Here is a 14,098-nt window from a genome sequence, read left to right as displayed (position 1 = left end):
ACATAGACCTTTGCAGTGCATTAACTAGTAGAGGTTTCACAATGGACAATAGTGCATTTCTCACAGTTTAACTTCACTTGCATTTCTTATTCATTTAAACCGTACATTATTTTATATGTAGTTATCTGAAGGTAAAAGACTTGCTGTTCCAGGCGGTGTAATGTGACTTGACTTTACCAGCACAATAAGTAATATATTTCATCTTTTTAGAGAGATATCCGAGTGAGTGACACACAGCTGATAAAAACCAATATAAGCAAATTTCTGCTATTAGACTGTGATGGATTTGTATTAGAGATTCATTGTCACTTCACAACGCTGTGTCTTTAAATCTTCCTCTTGATGTCTCAATTCACTTCTTGTTTTCCTCTCCCTAGCAGACTTTCTCCAGGCCAATGCTGATGGGCCTTGTACAATAAAAAAGTAAAGTTGACTATTACAGGCTTCTGTAGTTAAAAGCCTGGCATTTTTAAAGAACGCAGCTTCTCTACAGACCAGCCACACACCTAGGACCAGTCTTACTCTTACTAAAAATCATGCCGCTTAATGCTCCATGATAATCTGCAGCATTGTGTTGCTCGAATGGGAAAAATAGTGCAGTGTGTCATCGACTGACGTCCATGGTGATGAAAATGCAAGTTGCGCTGCACTTGCATAATGCTAAACCCGACCTAGCAGTGCACCAGAGCACACAAGTAATTTTTTGAGTGCAATATATTTACTCAAAAGCCTACACTTACAAAATATTTTTACTGTGTGAGGAGGAAATGGGGCCTTTGAGTGGGCGAGACCTGGTGCCGATAGCTAACTAAAAGGCACTCTGCCCTTCACAAACTTCCCCCACCCCGTCCTAAAAACAAAGGGTCATTGAGGCTGTCCCTGAAGTCCTCGGGTGTTTTAAACCTTTTATGGACATCAGCTGCTTACAGCCTCCGAAAATTAGCTGAAAATCCACTTTTTACTGTGATATTCATCTCGTTTTTCCCTGCCACTGTGTGATTTCAGCTCCCCACCGAGTGACCGTTTGAAGGGAGCCGAAGTTGTGTGCCACACAGTGGCGGCAAGTGAATTGGCATGTCTGCAAAGGAAATACATGCTCAGGTATATCTGTCACACATACAACCAGCCAGAGTTGACCCCAGGGGCGGATTGGCAATCAAAAGCAGACATTGCAAAATAAAGTTAAAACGAGTCCTGCTCTCTTCCTCGCTTCTCTCTAGCTCTCTCTTTCCATTCAGCGCTTATGTCTCTCTCCTCTCTCTTCCGTTTTTGCTCTTTCTTTCTTTCTTTCTCTTTCTTGCTTGCTTTCTTTCTTGCTTTCTTTCTTGCTTTCTTGCTTTCTTTCTTACTTGCTTTCTTGCTTTCTTGCTTGCTTGCTTGCTTTCTTGCTTTCTTTCTCATACCCCACTGTGCGGCCTGCAATTAACCTCCGATAGCTGGAGAACGTGCTAGCAGTGCCCCATGGCCGTTAAAAAAACTTAAACAGCTCCAGTCCCAGGGAACATGCCTGATGTGATACATGGCTAGCCCTTACCACGTTGACTCGCAATATATAATACAATTTGGAGATAATTTACATGTGGATAAAATGACGCAATGTGTCTGTATCCCAACTCATGGCAAACTCCTTGTTAGCACAATGTTTTCCTTTGGCGATAGGATGCCACACAAAGCCAGGTTGCGCTACTTTGCATGACTTTAATAGCGGTTGCTTTGCTTGGAGTCCTACGGGTTTTTGCGCAATTTCCATTGCCATGTCGCCTTTGCGTAACTTATCAGGGGTTTAACTACGTGACACATTGGCATTTAACATTGCACATGTGTCCGCTTCTAAAGCACACAATAAAAAAGTTTGCAAAAAAAAAAACGTTGCTGCGTATTACCATTTATGCCATTTAGTTGCACTAATGTGAGCATAGCACATATTGTTAAAAAAAGCATTCTGTGTGTGTCTGAGAGTATACAGAAAACATAATCTGCAACAATAAAGTGTCAGGTAAAATCAAAAGACCCACAATTGATGGACGGAATGCAGAACAGTTCAAAACATTCACCCCCATTCAAGAGATCTGGGTTAAATCCATCATTCTTTTGCTCACCATGCCACTTCTAAAAGTAACCTCACTGATGCTTGGATTTCTGAAACCTGAAATATAGATTTTCCCTGTCCCACGCTGCAGAAAAGAAAATACAGCAGGTCTGAAAACCCCAGCCTTTCAAATGACTTCATGCCATCAGATTAAGTTGCAGTGTCTACCGCAACCAAATGTGCCTACCACTGAGGTTCCTCTTCATGAGGACCACTCAAGAAGGACAGCAAGATATAAGGGATAAAGTACCACCTAGAGTATATTACATGAATAGTGCAAGTCATGAAGGGTTCCATAACCATATAGAGGAACAAGACCAAAGGTGGAATCTCTTTTTAAGGTTATAGAACTCTGAGGTGACTTTCAATATCCTTATTATGTGGGGGTACTTTATCCCACATATGGTCAGACCTTCACCTTCCCACAAACTGCTTAAAACCTTATGCTCGCTCTTTCATGCGAAAGAGCTATGCACTGTTTGCGAACATGAACGAATAAAAATAAAACATCTGGAGCAAAATTAAACACATCAAAAACCTATTAGTTACAAACAGATATTAGAAACAATTCAATAGAAGTCAATTAAAAATAAAATGCTGCAGTAGCTCAGACTGTGTAGAAACATGCATAAAGATTCTAGCTCTTCTCTAACTATCTAAGGAGTGCATAAAATAAACATGTTCTCTCTGCTTGTCATTGTTAGCTAAAAAATAGAGCAGTAGAAGGAAAAGCAAGGTTTAATTTTTGTTGCTTTAAACAGCTGCTCCGTGACCTAACTTTCCTTTCACCTCCGCTCTGGCAGCTGGCATTGTGATGTCATAACTTGACTGTAGTAACTGATAATAGTTCTGATGCCTTTTCTTTATAATTAGGGAATGGGTGCGTCACAAGTTGCCGATTATAATGAAATTAGAGACAGGCGTTTATACAGGGATTACAGAATCATATGTATAATAACTATTTGATAATAACCTATACACCACTAGCACTCTGCTTAAGTCAAACAGACTTCCTAGGAGGGAGCTACGACAAATCTCTTTGAAGAATGTCAATATTTCAACAATATTGCGGTGTTTGCCCTAGGAACAGAAACACAAATCTTGGATATATAACAAAAGGACAAGTATTTTCTAATCCTACAACAACCTTGGCGAGTCAGACTAAACTGGCTGGTAGAGATGTGGCTCATTGGAATGGGGTTTTGGCTACATTTAACAGGACTCAGACCGAAGTCTCAACAGAAAATCTTTGACCTGACCTTTGTTAATGCGTTGTTTGGTGTCCAAGTCCAAGCACAAGACAAAATCATATGGGTGAAGACAAAGATGGATGGCTCAAAGTCCATGGAACCGTAAATAAAAATCTTTATGGCGTCAGAGGGTTCTGACCTGCGGAGACATCCGATTACAGGTGGTTTCAAGCCCCATAGTAACAACGCCAAAATCAATAGTATAGGCCGAGATATTATTAGTAGTAGTGGTGTTTGTTATTATTATTTTTTTAATTATTACTATTTTTATTGAAGTATAACTGTGGCAGTAAAATCAGTTATTTCTCTGACATTCTCACCAGTTAGCGCCTAGGTGGGGGTTATGGTGGCCGGGTGCCTTTTAGCTTGGAAGGACATAAGATCTGACGCTTGGCTGTTGACCAGGGGTAACCACTCACATTCACTACATCCAAACCAAGTCAATACCATGCAACTCATCTGTTTTACTTGCAAGATGAGGACACCATTATATGCAACACGTCGGGTAGACAGAGTGTCAAAGAAATAGTGACGATAAGGTCAATTTCCTGTTACAGAAAAACATCCAACAGGAGGGGTTAGCCATTTTCTAGACTGAACATGTGTGGAAAACCTCTTCAGAAAAGCTTAGTATGCTTGATTAGTAAATTTGTAAAACAAAAAAATGAACAATTGAAAGCGGATTGGCTTTGCAGAGTAGGTCTCTGAGATAATTTCACATTTCAAATTGGAACAATGCACCAAAAGTTGTTGACAGTCCAGTAGGGAGCTAGAACTTAACAGGACAAAGACCTTCTATTCAGACTGAAACTGGGCCTGTTTTATTTCTCAAAGTGCATGGCTGCAATCCATTTCAGAAAAAAAGGCGGCACAATTACACATTCAAAAGGGCTCACAACACAGTATTACTAAGTCCTCTGATACTTCATCGGCTATGCATCTCTGGTAACTGATAAGTCATCAATGCTCCCCTTCATAAGAACGTCATCCCGTGAAGTGATTTTGGACATAGAGGCAGGAAAAATGTTTTTTGCAGGTAAGATTTTCATCATTTCATCAGCTACACTATGCATTCATTAACACTCCCCATCTGGCAGTGAGGACTCTATCTTGGTCCTGAATGAATGAATGAATGAATGAATGAATGAATGAATAAGGTCTTATAAAGCGCAACTTGGCCCAAGGGCATCAAGGCGCTAGCGCGAGTCATCCAACACACAATCAGAGGAGTTCTGTACACCATGCAGTAGAAGACTATTGCCAAGCGTCTGGGAACCGAGAAGACAAAGTGGACTTCAGACAGAGTACGAAAATGTATGCCATGGTAAAGCATGAGAAGTATTCTAAAAGGAGTTCCCTTTCAAGAATAGAAAATGTAAGAAGCCTTCATTTCTGATATGCGCCTTAATGACTGCAGCAGGTGGCATCTGAAAGCAGTGGCAGTTCATTGATCGAAGGCTTCTATTTAAACCATTTTGGAGCAAAGTACTAGCCTCCCTCTGACAATGTGCCACCCTCCTCTTTCAGCTGCTAGTAGGAGAGTCAGACACAGGGATACTGCAAATGAGATCGCAGTGTCTTCAATTCGATCCTTACCAGTGAACCCACTCCAAGCCAAAGCTAGGGAAGAATTGGGGTTGTACGCGCTTCCTGATTTTTACATGTCCTGGCATTGTGGAAGGATGGTGGTGGTTTGACAGTGAGGCCCATCTGGTCAAAACTGGTGAGCCTCTTTTCTGTCCTAGACCCCAGAACCCCTTGGTAATCTTGTGGATTACCTTAGTGCAGGGCACCCATGAAAAACGTAGCATGCTCCAGATTCTGTCCCCTGGACCGTGTTTGAGTGGAACGCAGCAAGGAAAACCCTTGGATTCCGTTTTGTCAGGGTGTCCTTGTCACTCAATGTGAAGGTAATTGAACAATTACATTCACATTGGGTCCCCCAGGCCCAAAGCCTTACCTCTGTACTGTTGAGCGTAGATTCATGGCAGTGTCAACAGCAGGAAGGAATGATTTAAAAACAAATGTATCTCTTATTCCTGCATGGTTACTGTGTCCATGTGTATGTATTCTATGACCTAGCAACTATTGGCAAGGCAATTGCCAAGGAAGTAACTTGGTGATCCAATTAGAGTGCCTGAAGCTGTGACGCCTGTGAAAAACTACCGTACCCAACATGGATACTTACAGCCCTAGGATACATAGAAAAGGCCCTAGACGTACTTCACGAAAAGATTGAAATAGCAAAAATTACAAGCTATATCTCTCTAGGTTGCAGAGCGACTGTACATTACATGAAGGGGTAAACCTAGATTCTTAGGGTGCTGTGAAACTCACTATACCCTGTGTGAGCTGTAATGAAAGATCTATTGTATTTTAACTTTGACCTAACATGACTACAGTTTCCTTTTCTATACTCTGATGTTTAAAATTGTGCGTGGCTGTACGTTTGCTGTTACAGATACAGGAAGTTTCCAGTGGTGGAGCCTAACTGGTCAATGCTGCGTGCTTCAAGACCTTTCCTTTGCAGTTTTCTAGGAACTGTTTATAAGAATTCCTCCAGGGAGGTCCTAATGGAAGTTTTGAAAAAAGATGGACTTGAAAAACTTTGTTGGATTGCAGTCCGAGAAGAGTAAGTCTACATATAATTTGTCTTGTTAATAATCCATTAAGAAAAAAGATAACTCAAATCATCGGCAATAAATTTCCATCTGGATCAGAACTTTTAGAATTTGTTTTCAGCGATTAAATGTAAAATACATTTGTGTAATGAACCAATGTTACTTTTGTATGTTTAAGCAGCCAGCTTTTATGAATCATTACAACGTTGATGGTTCACTTTGTTTTATGTGTGGTACAGGCCATGAAGATTTCAATTTTTGTTATGCATGCATGTATGTATGTATGTGTGTAAGGAATGTGTTCAGCGCAGGAATCACCCCCGCAGGGGTATCTCCGCGCTAGCATAGAAAACAGATCAGACAGGCACAGAGTTCCATAGCACAAGCCTTGAATAATTCAGTTTTCAGAAGTTTTCTGAAGCGAGCAAAACTAGAACATTTACGTAACTCCTCTAGCCAGGAATTCCATTGTTTTGGGCCCAGATAGGCAACCCTTTTGCCTCCAGATCGAATTTATTTTCTTAAAACGAGGACCCACCAACAGCCCTTTTCCCTCCGATCTGAGACACCGGTTCGGACAGTGCAGTTTGAACTTATCCGCCATATGGCTCGGGCTCGTGACAGAAACGGCTCTGTGAGCAAAGCAACAGAGCTGGAACTTTATTCTCTGGCGGATAGGAAGCCAATGGAGAAATTTCAATAGTGTACCAGGGGTGGTGGGAGGTGGTTTATTAAGGACTAAGCATGCGGCCACATTCTGAACAATCTGCAATCTGCTAAGGAAAGCCTTGTTCCGGAGGCCAGTAAGCATTACAGTAGTCGATGCGACCTATTATCAGAACCTGAACTAGGGTTCTACGTACTGAGGGGCAGCCAAATGAACACTTTGCGCAAAAGTCTCACTGTATGATAGCAGGTCCCGGCAGTGGTCATTATTTGATCTTTCATCGATAACCGTGACCCCATGATTTTTTGCCACCAAGGTAGGAGAGGGGGCGGGGCCTAACACTGTCGGCCACTACGCAGGGGACCAGGAAATAAGTGCAGGACCAAACAGCAGGATTTCGGTTTTGGACGCCTTTAGCTGCAAGAAGTGTTCAGTCATCCAATCGGCTATGGCAGACATACCTTTAGCAAAACGCTGATCGACTGACTCCGTATCCTTATCAAAGGATAGGAGTAATTGTGTGTCGTCTCCGTAGAACGGCATGAAGCTGTACTCTCGGATGACTTTAGCAATGGGGGGCCACTTAGATATTAAATAGTCAGACTCAAACAAGAACCCTGGGGCACCCCCTTACTAAGCTTCACAGTTCGAGATCAAAAAGGGCCCAGATTGACAGTTCCGTGTGCTGGTCTAAAAAACGAACAAGCCAATTAAGCGCCAGCCCCTGCAGATGGGCCTCTCTCAGTCGAAATATCAGTTTCTGATGAGAGACCGTATCAAAGGCTGCTGCTAAATCCAACAGGACCATCACTCCTTTATTATCATCTAAGGCCATTTTAATATAGTCTGTTACCCCAATGAGAGTTGTCTCAGTGGAATAGTTGGATCTAAACCCGCACTAAGAGGGATCAAGGATGCCGTTTGTCTCAAAGTAGTCCATTAACTGCGTGTTAACATGGCTCTCCGCCATTTTGCCCATTAGAGGAAGGAGCGAAATGGGACGGTAGTTGGAGAGTACTTTGGCAGACACCTGCTCTTTTTTCTTGATGGGAAGTACTTGGGCGGCCTTCCACTCTAAAGGCAGACTGCCTTCACTTAATGACGAGTTTAAGATCTCCGCAATAGGGGAAGCCAAGAAAGGGGCGAGAAGAGCAAACTTATGGGAAGGCATAATATCCAAAGGAGATCCCTATATTGCCTTTTTAGGGCTCGGACTCCTTCCCAGTGAAACTGGGAGGAGTTTCGAGAACTAATGTTAAAGGAGAAAAAAAAGAAGAAGTATCTCCTAGGGCCTTGGTGAGAGGAATTCCACACATTCCTTAGCGTTTTCTGGCATCTGGTCAGTGATTCGTCTTCCCTGTGCTGTGTATGTAGTAGCCTTGAAGTGATAGGCTGTAAGTAATGTACGCGTGCCCGATGTGGCATTTTGTGTGCGAGAACGAGCATGGCAGAGTGATTAATCTTAATTACGAGCTGTCAGAGTGCCCGTGTAATGCAAGCCAGATGATGCGAACGCGTTCAGAGCGGTGAGCGCGTTCAATGTTAAATGACGAGAGGCAGCAGGCGAGGCTCACAGAAGATGACTCATACATGCTCGTCCACACTGTAGTTCTTGTTTATTTCGTAGTCGTTTATGTTCTGCCTTAATGCATTGCCATTTAGACCGGCTTTAAAATTATATGAAAGGCCCTCCTCTCCGCCAGTAACAGCTTCCTGTTGTGTTCTCCCTAGTTTTCCGGTACGTTTGTGCTGATTTTATTTTAAAATACCTTTACATTTGTACTTTTGCCACTCACTTCTGTAACTTTGTTTGAAAAGTAAAGCGCTCTTAATAAAGGCCGTGTTCGCAACTCATAAATCACAACGAAAAGTTAAATAAAATACAGATAATGAAGTGCTTCGAAGCCTACCAGGTGAGCCGTGCTAGCGCTGCCGGTTCTTGTCCGGGCCGGGCGCTGGGACGAGCCTGACAGCTGCCCGTTATTGCAACATGCCTGCAGTTGGCCACCTCAAGGCGCTGTCTGTCCGTCCTCGGCAGGCCATGCCTGCAAGGACGTGCCTTCGAGGCCTGAGGCCGCCCAGTGGCCCGTTTCCTGCAGCACTGCAATGCTAAAGTTGGAATGCGATTTACAATTCTTTATTCATTTATTTATTTATTTATATATTTAATGCGATTTTCTATAGCGCGAATATTACCCGAAGGTGTTAGAGCGCTTTACAAAAGAACCAGTTGCGCTACATAAGGATTTAGGATTCCAGGTACTTGGCTCACACAGGGATGTGAATTACGGCTCCAGCTGCTAATTTCACCCCGCCAGTGACGCGTGCCAGTCATCCCTGAGCGGAGGTGGAAGGCAGCTGAGCGGGCGAGGCGCCTGCTCCGAACACCTCGGCAAGATACTTAACGCATTCCAAAACGCATTCCCAAAAGCACTTTCCCACAGGACATGGAAAGCGGCCAACCATGTCTGGTCTCGAATTTATCGAAATGTCCGGACTGGGTTCGTCTAAACCTTGTGCTGGCCAGTGGGAGCACGGTACAATAATTCAATCCAGGATAAAAGGTATGGCCTAGGCCGCATCTTCTCCAGAAGTCATCTTTACACCATCTATCTATGCCTTGATAGTATGAGGATTGTGCGCACACTGGCTTCAGTAAGAAAGAAGGGTGTTTCAAGTCACGCGGTTTTATTCTGATGCAATTTGCATTTTCTTGCAAAAACTATGAATATTAGAAACTCCCTAAATGTTATGCGAGTGGCGCTTTTGCGTGAAAGCAGGAACTTTTTTGAGTATCTTGTCCGCGAGTTTAATTTGGTGGACTTTCCTTCGTGAATGCTGTGTTTACACATGAAAACAAGTTGTAAAGTCACACAGGGAAGAGATACAAATATAAAAAAATGCAAATGTACAAGTTGTAAAGTCACTCTATGTATCTCTATATACATATTGTTAAAGTCTCTGATGTAAATAAAGCGGTTTTCAGTCTCCTTGGCGAGAGTGCTCCAGAGCAACCGGTTCCGGACAGGGGTGAGGCAAGCTCCAGGGGGTGAGCCGCTGAGTGAGGCTGTGCCGGTGTGTTCAACAAAGAATGAGGGTGTGCACAGGATCAAACTGTTTATTCAAGAGAGCAGCCAGGATCGGAAGGGAGGTTTCCTGGCCACATACGGCCCGGTGATTCCCCAGCGACTGCTTTGAATTTTTGATTCTTGATGATTCAACACCTCAGCAGCCTGTGCATTCACCAGCAACAGGCCCCTCCAGGATTACAAACCTGCAGTTGGGACTGCCGCCTCCATTGTAGACAGGCAAAAACGCATGAAACACTGCTGTTGAGTGCTGTGTGCGGTGTGCTGGTGAGTGCTGTGTGCTGGTGAGTGCTGGTGAGTGTGGTGTGCTGGTGAGTGTGGTGTGCTGGTGAGTGCCGTGTGCTGGTGAGTGCCGTGTGCTGTTGGGGGCAGAGTGCTGTTGGGGGCAGAGTGCTGTTGGGGGCAGAGTGCTGTTGGGGGCAGAGTGCTGTTGGGGGCAGAGTGCTGTGTGCTGTTGAGTGCAGAGTGCAGAATGCTGTTGAGCGCAGAATGCTGTTGAGCGCAGAATGCTGTTGAGCGCAGAATGCTGTTGAGCGCAGAATGCTGTCGATTGCAGAGTGCTGTTGAGTGCAGAGTGCTGTTGAGTGCAGAGTGCTGTTGAGTGCAGAGTGCTGTTGAGTGCAGAGTGCTGTTGAGTGCAGAGTGCAGAATGCTGTTGAGCGCAGAATGCTGTTGAGCGCAGAATGCTGTCGATTGCAGAGTGCTGTTGAGTGCAGAGTGCTGTTGAGTGCAGAGTGCTGTTGAGTGCAGAGTGCTGTTGAGTGCAGAGTGCTGTTGAGTGCAGAGTGCTGTTGAGTGCAGAGTGCTGTTGAGTGCAGAGTGCTGTTGAGTGCAGAGTGCAGAATGCTGTTGTGTGCAGAGTGCAGAATGCTGTTGTGTGCAGAGTGCAGAATGCTGTTGTGTGCAGAGTGCAGAATGCTGTTGAGTGCAGAATGCTGTTGAGTGCAGAATGCTGTTGAGTGCAGAATGCTGTTGAGTGCAGAATGATGTTGAGTGCAGAATGCTGTTGAGTGCAGAATGCTGTTGAGTGCAGAATGCTGTTGAGTGCAGAGTGTTGTTGAGTGCAGAATGCTGTTGAGTGCAGAGTGCAGAATGCTGTTGTGTGCAGAGTGGAGAGTGCTGTTGAGTGCAGAGTGCTGTTGAGTGCAGAATGCTGTTGAGGGCAGAATGCTGTTGAGGGCAGAATGCTGTTGAGGGCAGAATGCTGTTGAGGGCAGAATGCTGTTGAGTGCAGAGTGCTGTTGAGTGCAGAGTGCTGTTGAGTGCAGAGTGCTGTTGAGTGCAGAGTGCTGTTGAGTGCAGAGTGCAGAATGCTGTTGAGTGCAGAATGCTGTTGAGTGCAGAATGCTGTTGAGTGCAGAGTGCTGTTGAGTGCAGAGTGCTGTTGAGTGCAGAGTGCTGTTGAGTGCAGAGTGCAGAATGCTGTTGAGTGCAGAATGCTGTTGAGTGCAGAATGCTGTTGAGTGCAGAGTGCTGTTGAGTGCAGAGTGCTGTTGAGTGCAGAGTGCTGTTGAGTGCAGAGTGCTGTTGAGTGCAGAGTGCTGTTGAGTGCAGAGTGCTGTTGAGTGCAGAGTGCTGTTGAGTGCAGAGTGCTGTTGAGTGCAGAATGCTGTTGAGTGCAGAGTGCTGTTGAGTGCAGAGTGCTGTTGAGTGCAGAGTGCTGTTGAGTGCAGAGTGCTGTTGAGTGCAGAGTGCTGTTGAGTGCAGAGTGCTGTTGAGTGCAGAGTGCTGTTGAGTGCAGAGTGCTGTTGAGTGCAGAGTGCTGTTGAGTGCAGAGTGCTGTTGAGTGCAGAGTGCTGTTGAGGGCAGAGTGCTGTTGAGGGCAGAGTGCAGAATGCTGTTGAGGGCAGAGTGCTGTTGAGGGCAGAGTGCTGTTGAGTGCAGAGTGCTGTTGAGTGCAGAGTGCTGTTGAGTGTTGAGTGCAGAATGCTGTTGAGTGCAGAATGCTGTTGAGTGCAGAATGCTGTTGAGTGCAGAATGCTGTTGAGTGCAGAATGCTGTTGAGTGCAGAATGCTGTTGAGTGCAGAATGCTGTTGAGTGCAGAATGCTGTTGAGTGCAGAGTGTAGAATGCTGTTGTGTGCAGAGTGCAGAATGCTGTTGTGTGCAGAGTGCAGAATGCTGTTGTGTGCAGAGTGCAGAATGCTGTTGTGTGCAGAGTGCAGAATGCTGTTGTGTGCAGAGTGCAGAATGCTGTTGTGTGCAGAGTGCAGAATGCTGTTGTGTGCAGAGTGCAGAATGCTGTTGTGTGCAGAGTGCAAAATGCTGTTGTGTGCAGAGTGCAAAATGCTGTTGAGTGCAGAATGCTGTTGAGTGCAGAATGCTGTTGAGTGCAGAATGCTGTTGAGTGCAGAATGCTGTTGAGTGCAGAGTGCTGTTGAGTGCAGAGTGCTGTTGAGTGCAGAGTGTAGAATGCTGTTGTGTGCAGAGTGTAGAATGCTGTTGTGTGCAGAGTGCAGAATGCTGTTGTGTGCAGAGTGCAGAATGCTGTTGTGTGCAGAGTGCAGAATGCTGTTGTGTGCAGAGTGCAGAATGCTGTTGTGTGCAGAGTGCAGAATGCTGTTGTGTGCAGAGTGCAGAATGCTGTTGTGTGCAGAGTGCAGAATGCTGTTGTGTGCAGAGTGCAGAATGCTGTTGTGTGCAGAGTGCAGAATGCTGTTGTGTGCAGAGTGCAGAATGCTGTTGTGTGCAGAGTGCAGAATGCTGTTGTGTGCAGAGTGCAGAATGCTGTTGTGTGCAGAGTGCAGAATGCTGTTGTGTGCAGAATGCTGTTGTGTGCAGAGTGCAGAATGCTGTTGTGTGCAGAGTGCAGAATGCTGTTGTGTGCAGAGTGCAGAATGCTGTTGAGTGCAGAATGCTGTTGAGTGCAGAATGCTGTTGAGTGCAGAATGCTGTTGAGTGCAGAATGCTGTTGAGGGCAGAATGCTGTTGAGTGCAGAATGCTGTTGAGGGCAGAGTGCAAAATACTGTTGAGTGCAGAGTGCTGTTGAGTGCAGAGTGCTGTTGAGGGCAGAGTGCTGTTGAGTGCAGAGTGCTGTTGAGTGCAGAGTGCTGTTGAGTGCAGAGTGCTGTTGAGTGCAGAATGCTGTTGAGTGCAGAGTGCTGTTGAGTGCAGAGTGCTGTTGAGTGCAGAGTGCTGTTGAGTGCAGAGTGCTGTTGAGTGCAGAGTGCTGTTGAGTGCAGAGTGCTGTTGAGTGCAGAGTGCTGTTGAGTGCAGAGTGCTGTTGAGTGCAGAGTGCTGTTGAGTGCAGAATGCTGTTGAGGGCAGAGTGCTGTTGAGGGCAGAGTGCAGAATGCTGTTGAGGGCAGAGTGCTGTTGAGTGCAGAGTGCTGTTGAGTGTTGAGTGCAGAATGCTGTTGAGTGCAGAATGCTGTTGAGTGCAGAATGCTGTTGAGTGCAGAATGCTGTTGAGTGCAGAATGCTGTTGAGTGCAGAATGCTGTTGAGTGCAGAATGCTGTTGAGTGCAGAATGCTGTTGAGTGCAGAGTGCTGTTGAGTGCAGAGTGTAGAATGCTGTTGTGTGCAGAGTGCAGAATGCTGTTGTGTGCAGAGTGCAGAATGCTGTTGTGTGCAGAGTGCAGAATGCTGTTGTGTGCAGAGTGCAGAATGCTGTTGTGTGCAGAGTGCAGAATGCTGTTGTGTGCAGAGTGCAGAATGCTGTTGTGTGCAGAGTGCAAAATGCTGTTGTGTGCAGAGTGCAAAATGCTGTTGAGTGCAGAATGCTGTTGAGTGCAGAATGCTGTTGAGTGCAGAATGCTGTTGAGTGCAGAATGCTGTTGAGTGCAGAGTGCTGTTGAGTGCAGAGTGCTGTTGAGTGCAGAGTGTAGAATGCTGTTGTGTGCAGAGTGTAGAATGCTGTTGTGTGCAGAGTGCAGAATGCTGTTGTGTGCAGAGTGCAGAATGCTGTTGTGTGCAGAGTGCAGAATGCTGTTGTGTGCAGAGTGCAGAATGCTGTTGTGTGCAGAGTGCAGAATGCTGTTGTGTGCAGAGTGCAGAATGCTGTTGTGTGCAGAGTGCAGAATGCTGTTGTGTGCAGAGTGCAGAATGCTGTTGTGTGCAGAGTGCAGAATGCTGTTGTGTGCAGAGTGCAGAATGCTGTTGTGTGCAGAGTGCAGAATGCTGTTGTGTGCAGAGTGCAGAATGCTGTTGAGTGCAGAATGCTGTTGAGTGCAGAATGCTGTTGAGTGCAGAATGCTGTTGAGTGCAGAATGCTGTTGAGTGCAGAATGCTGTTGAGTGCAGAATGCTGTTGAGGGCAGACTGCTGTTGAGGGCAGAGTGCAAAATACTGTTGAGTGCAGAGTGCTGTTGAGTGCAGAGTGCTGTTGAGGGCAGAGTGCTGTTGAGGGCAGAGTGCTGTTGAGGGCAGAGTGCTGTTGAGGGC

At 45.5% G+C, this 14,098-nt stretch overlaps 1 protein-coding gene across 1 annotated transcript in view; it reads left to right on the top strand.

The window, feature by feature from the left end:
* The window catches only part of RXYLT1 (ribitol xylosyltransferase 1), a 140,400-nt gene that overhangs the window by 100,886 nt on the left and 25,416 nt on the right, over window positions 1–14,098 (top strand). The window contains exon 5 of the mRNA XM_086919058.1: window positions 5,801–5,971. Within this exon, the coding sequence (XP_086775184.1) occupies window positions 5,801–5,971 (171 nt within the window). The remainder of the gene's footprint in view (window positions 1–5,800; window positions 5,972–14,098) is intronic.

The sequence above is a fragment of the Lissotriton vulgaris genome, chromosome 1_1 (assembly GCF_964263255.1).
Source record: "Lissotriton vulgaris chromosome 1_1, aLisVul1.2, whole genome shotgun sequence".
In the NCBI taxonomy this organism is placed as follows: Eukaryota; Metazoa; Chordata; class Amphibia; order Caudata; family Salamandridae; genus Lissotriton; species Lissotriton vulgaris.
This window is presented reverse-complemented; position numbering and strand designations above follow the sequence as displayed.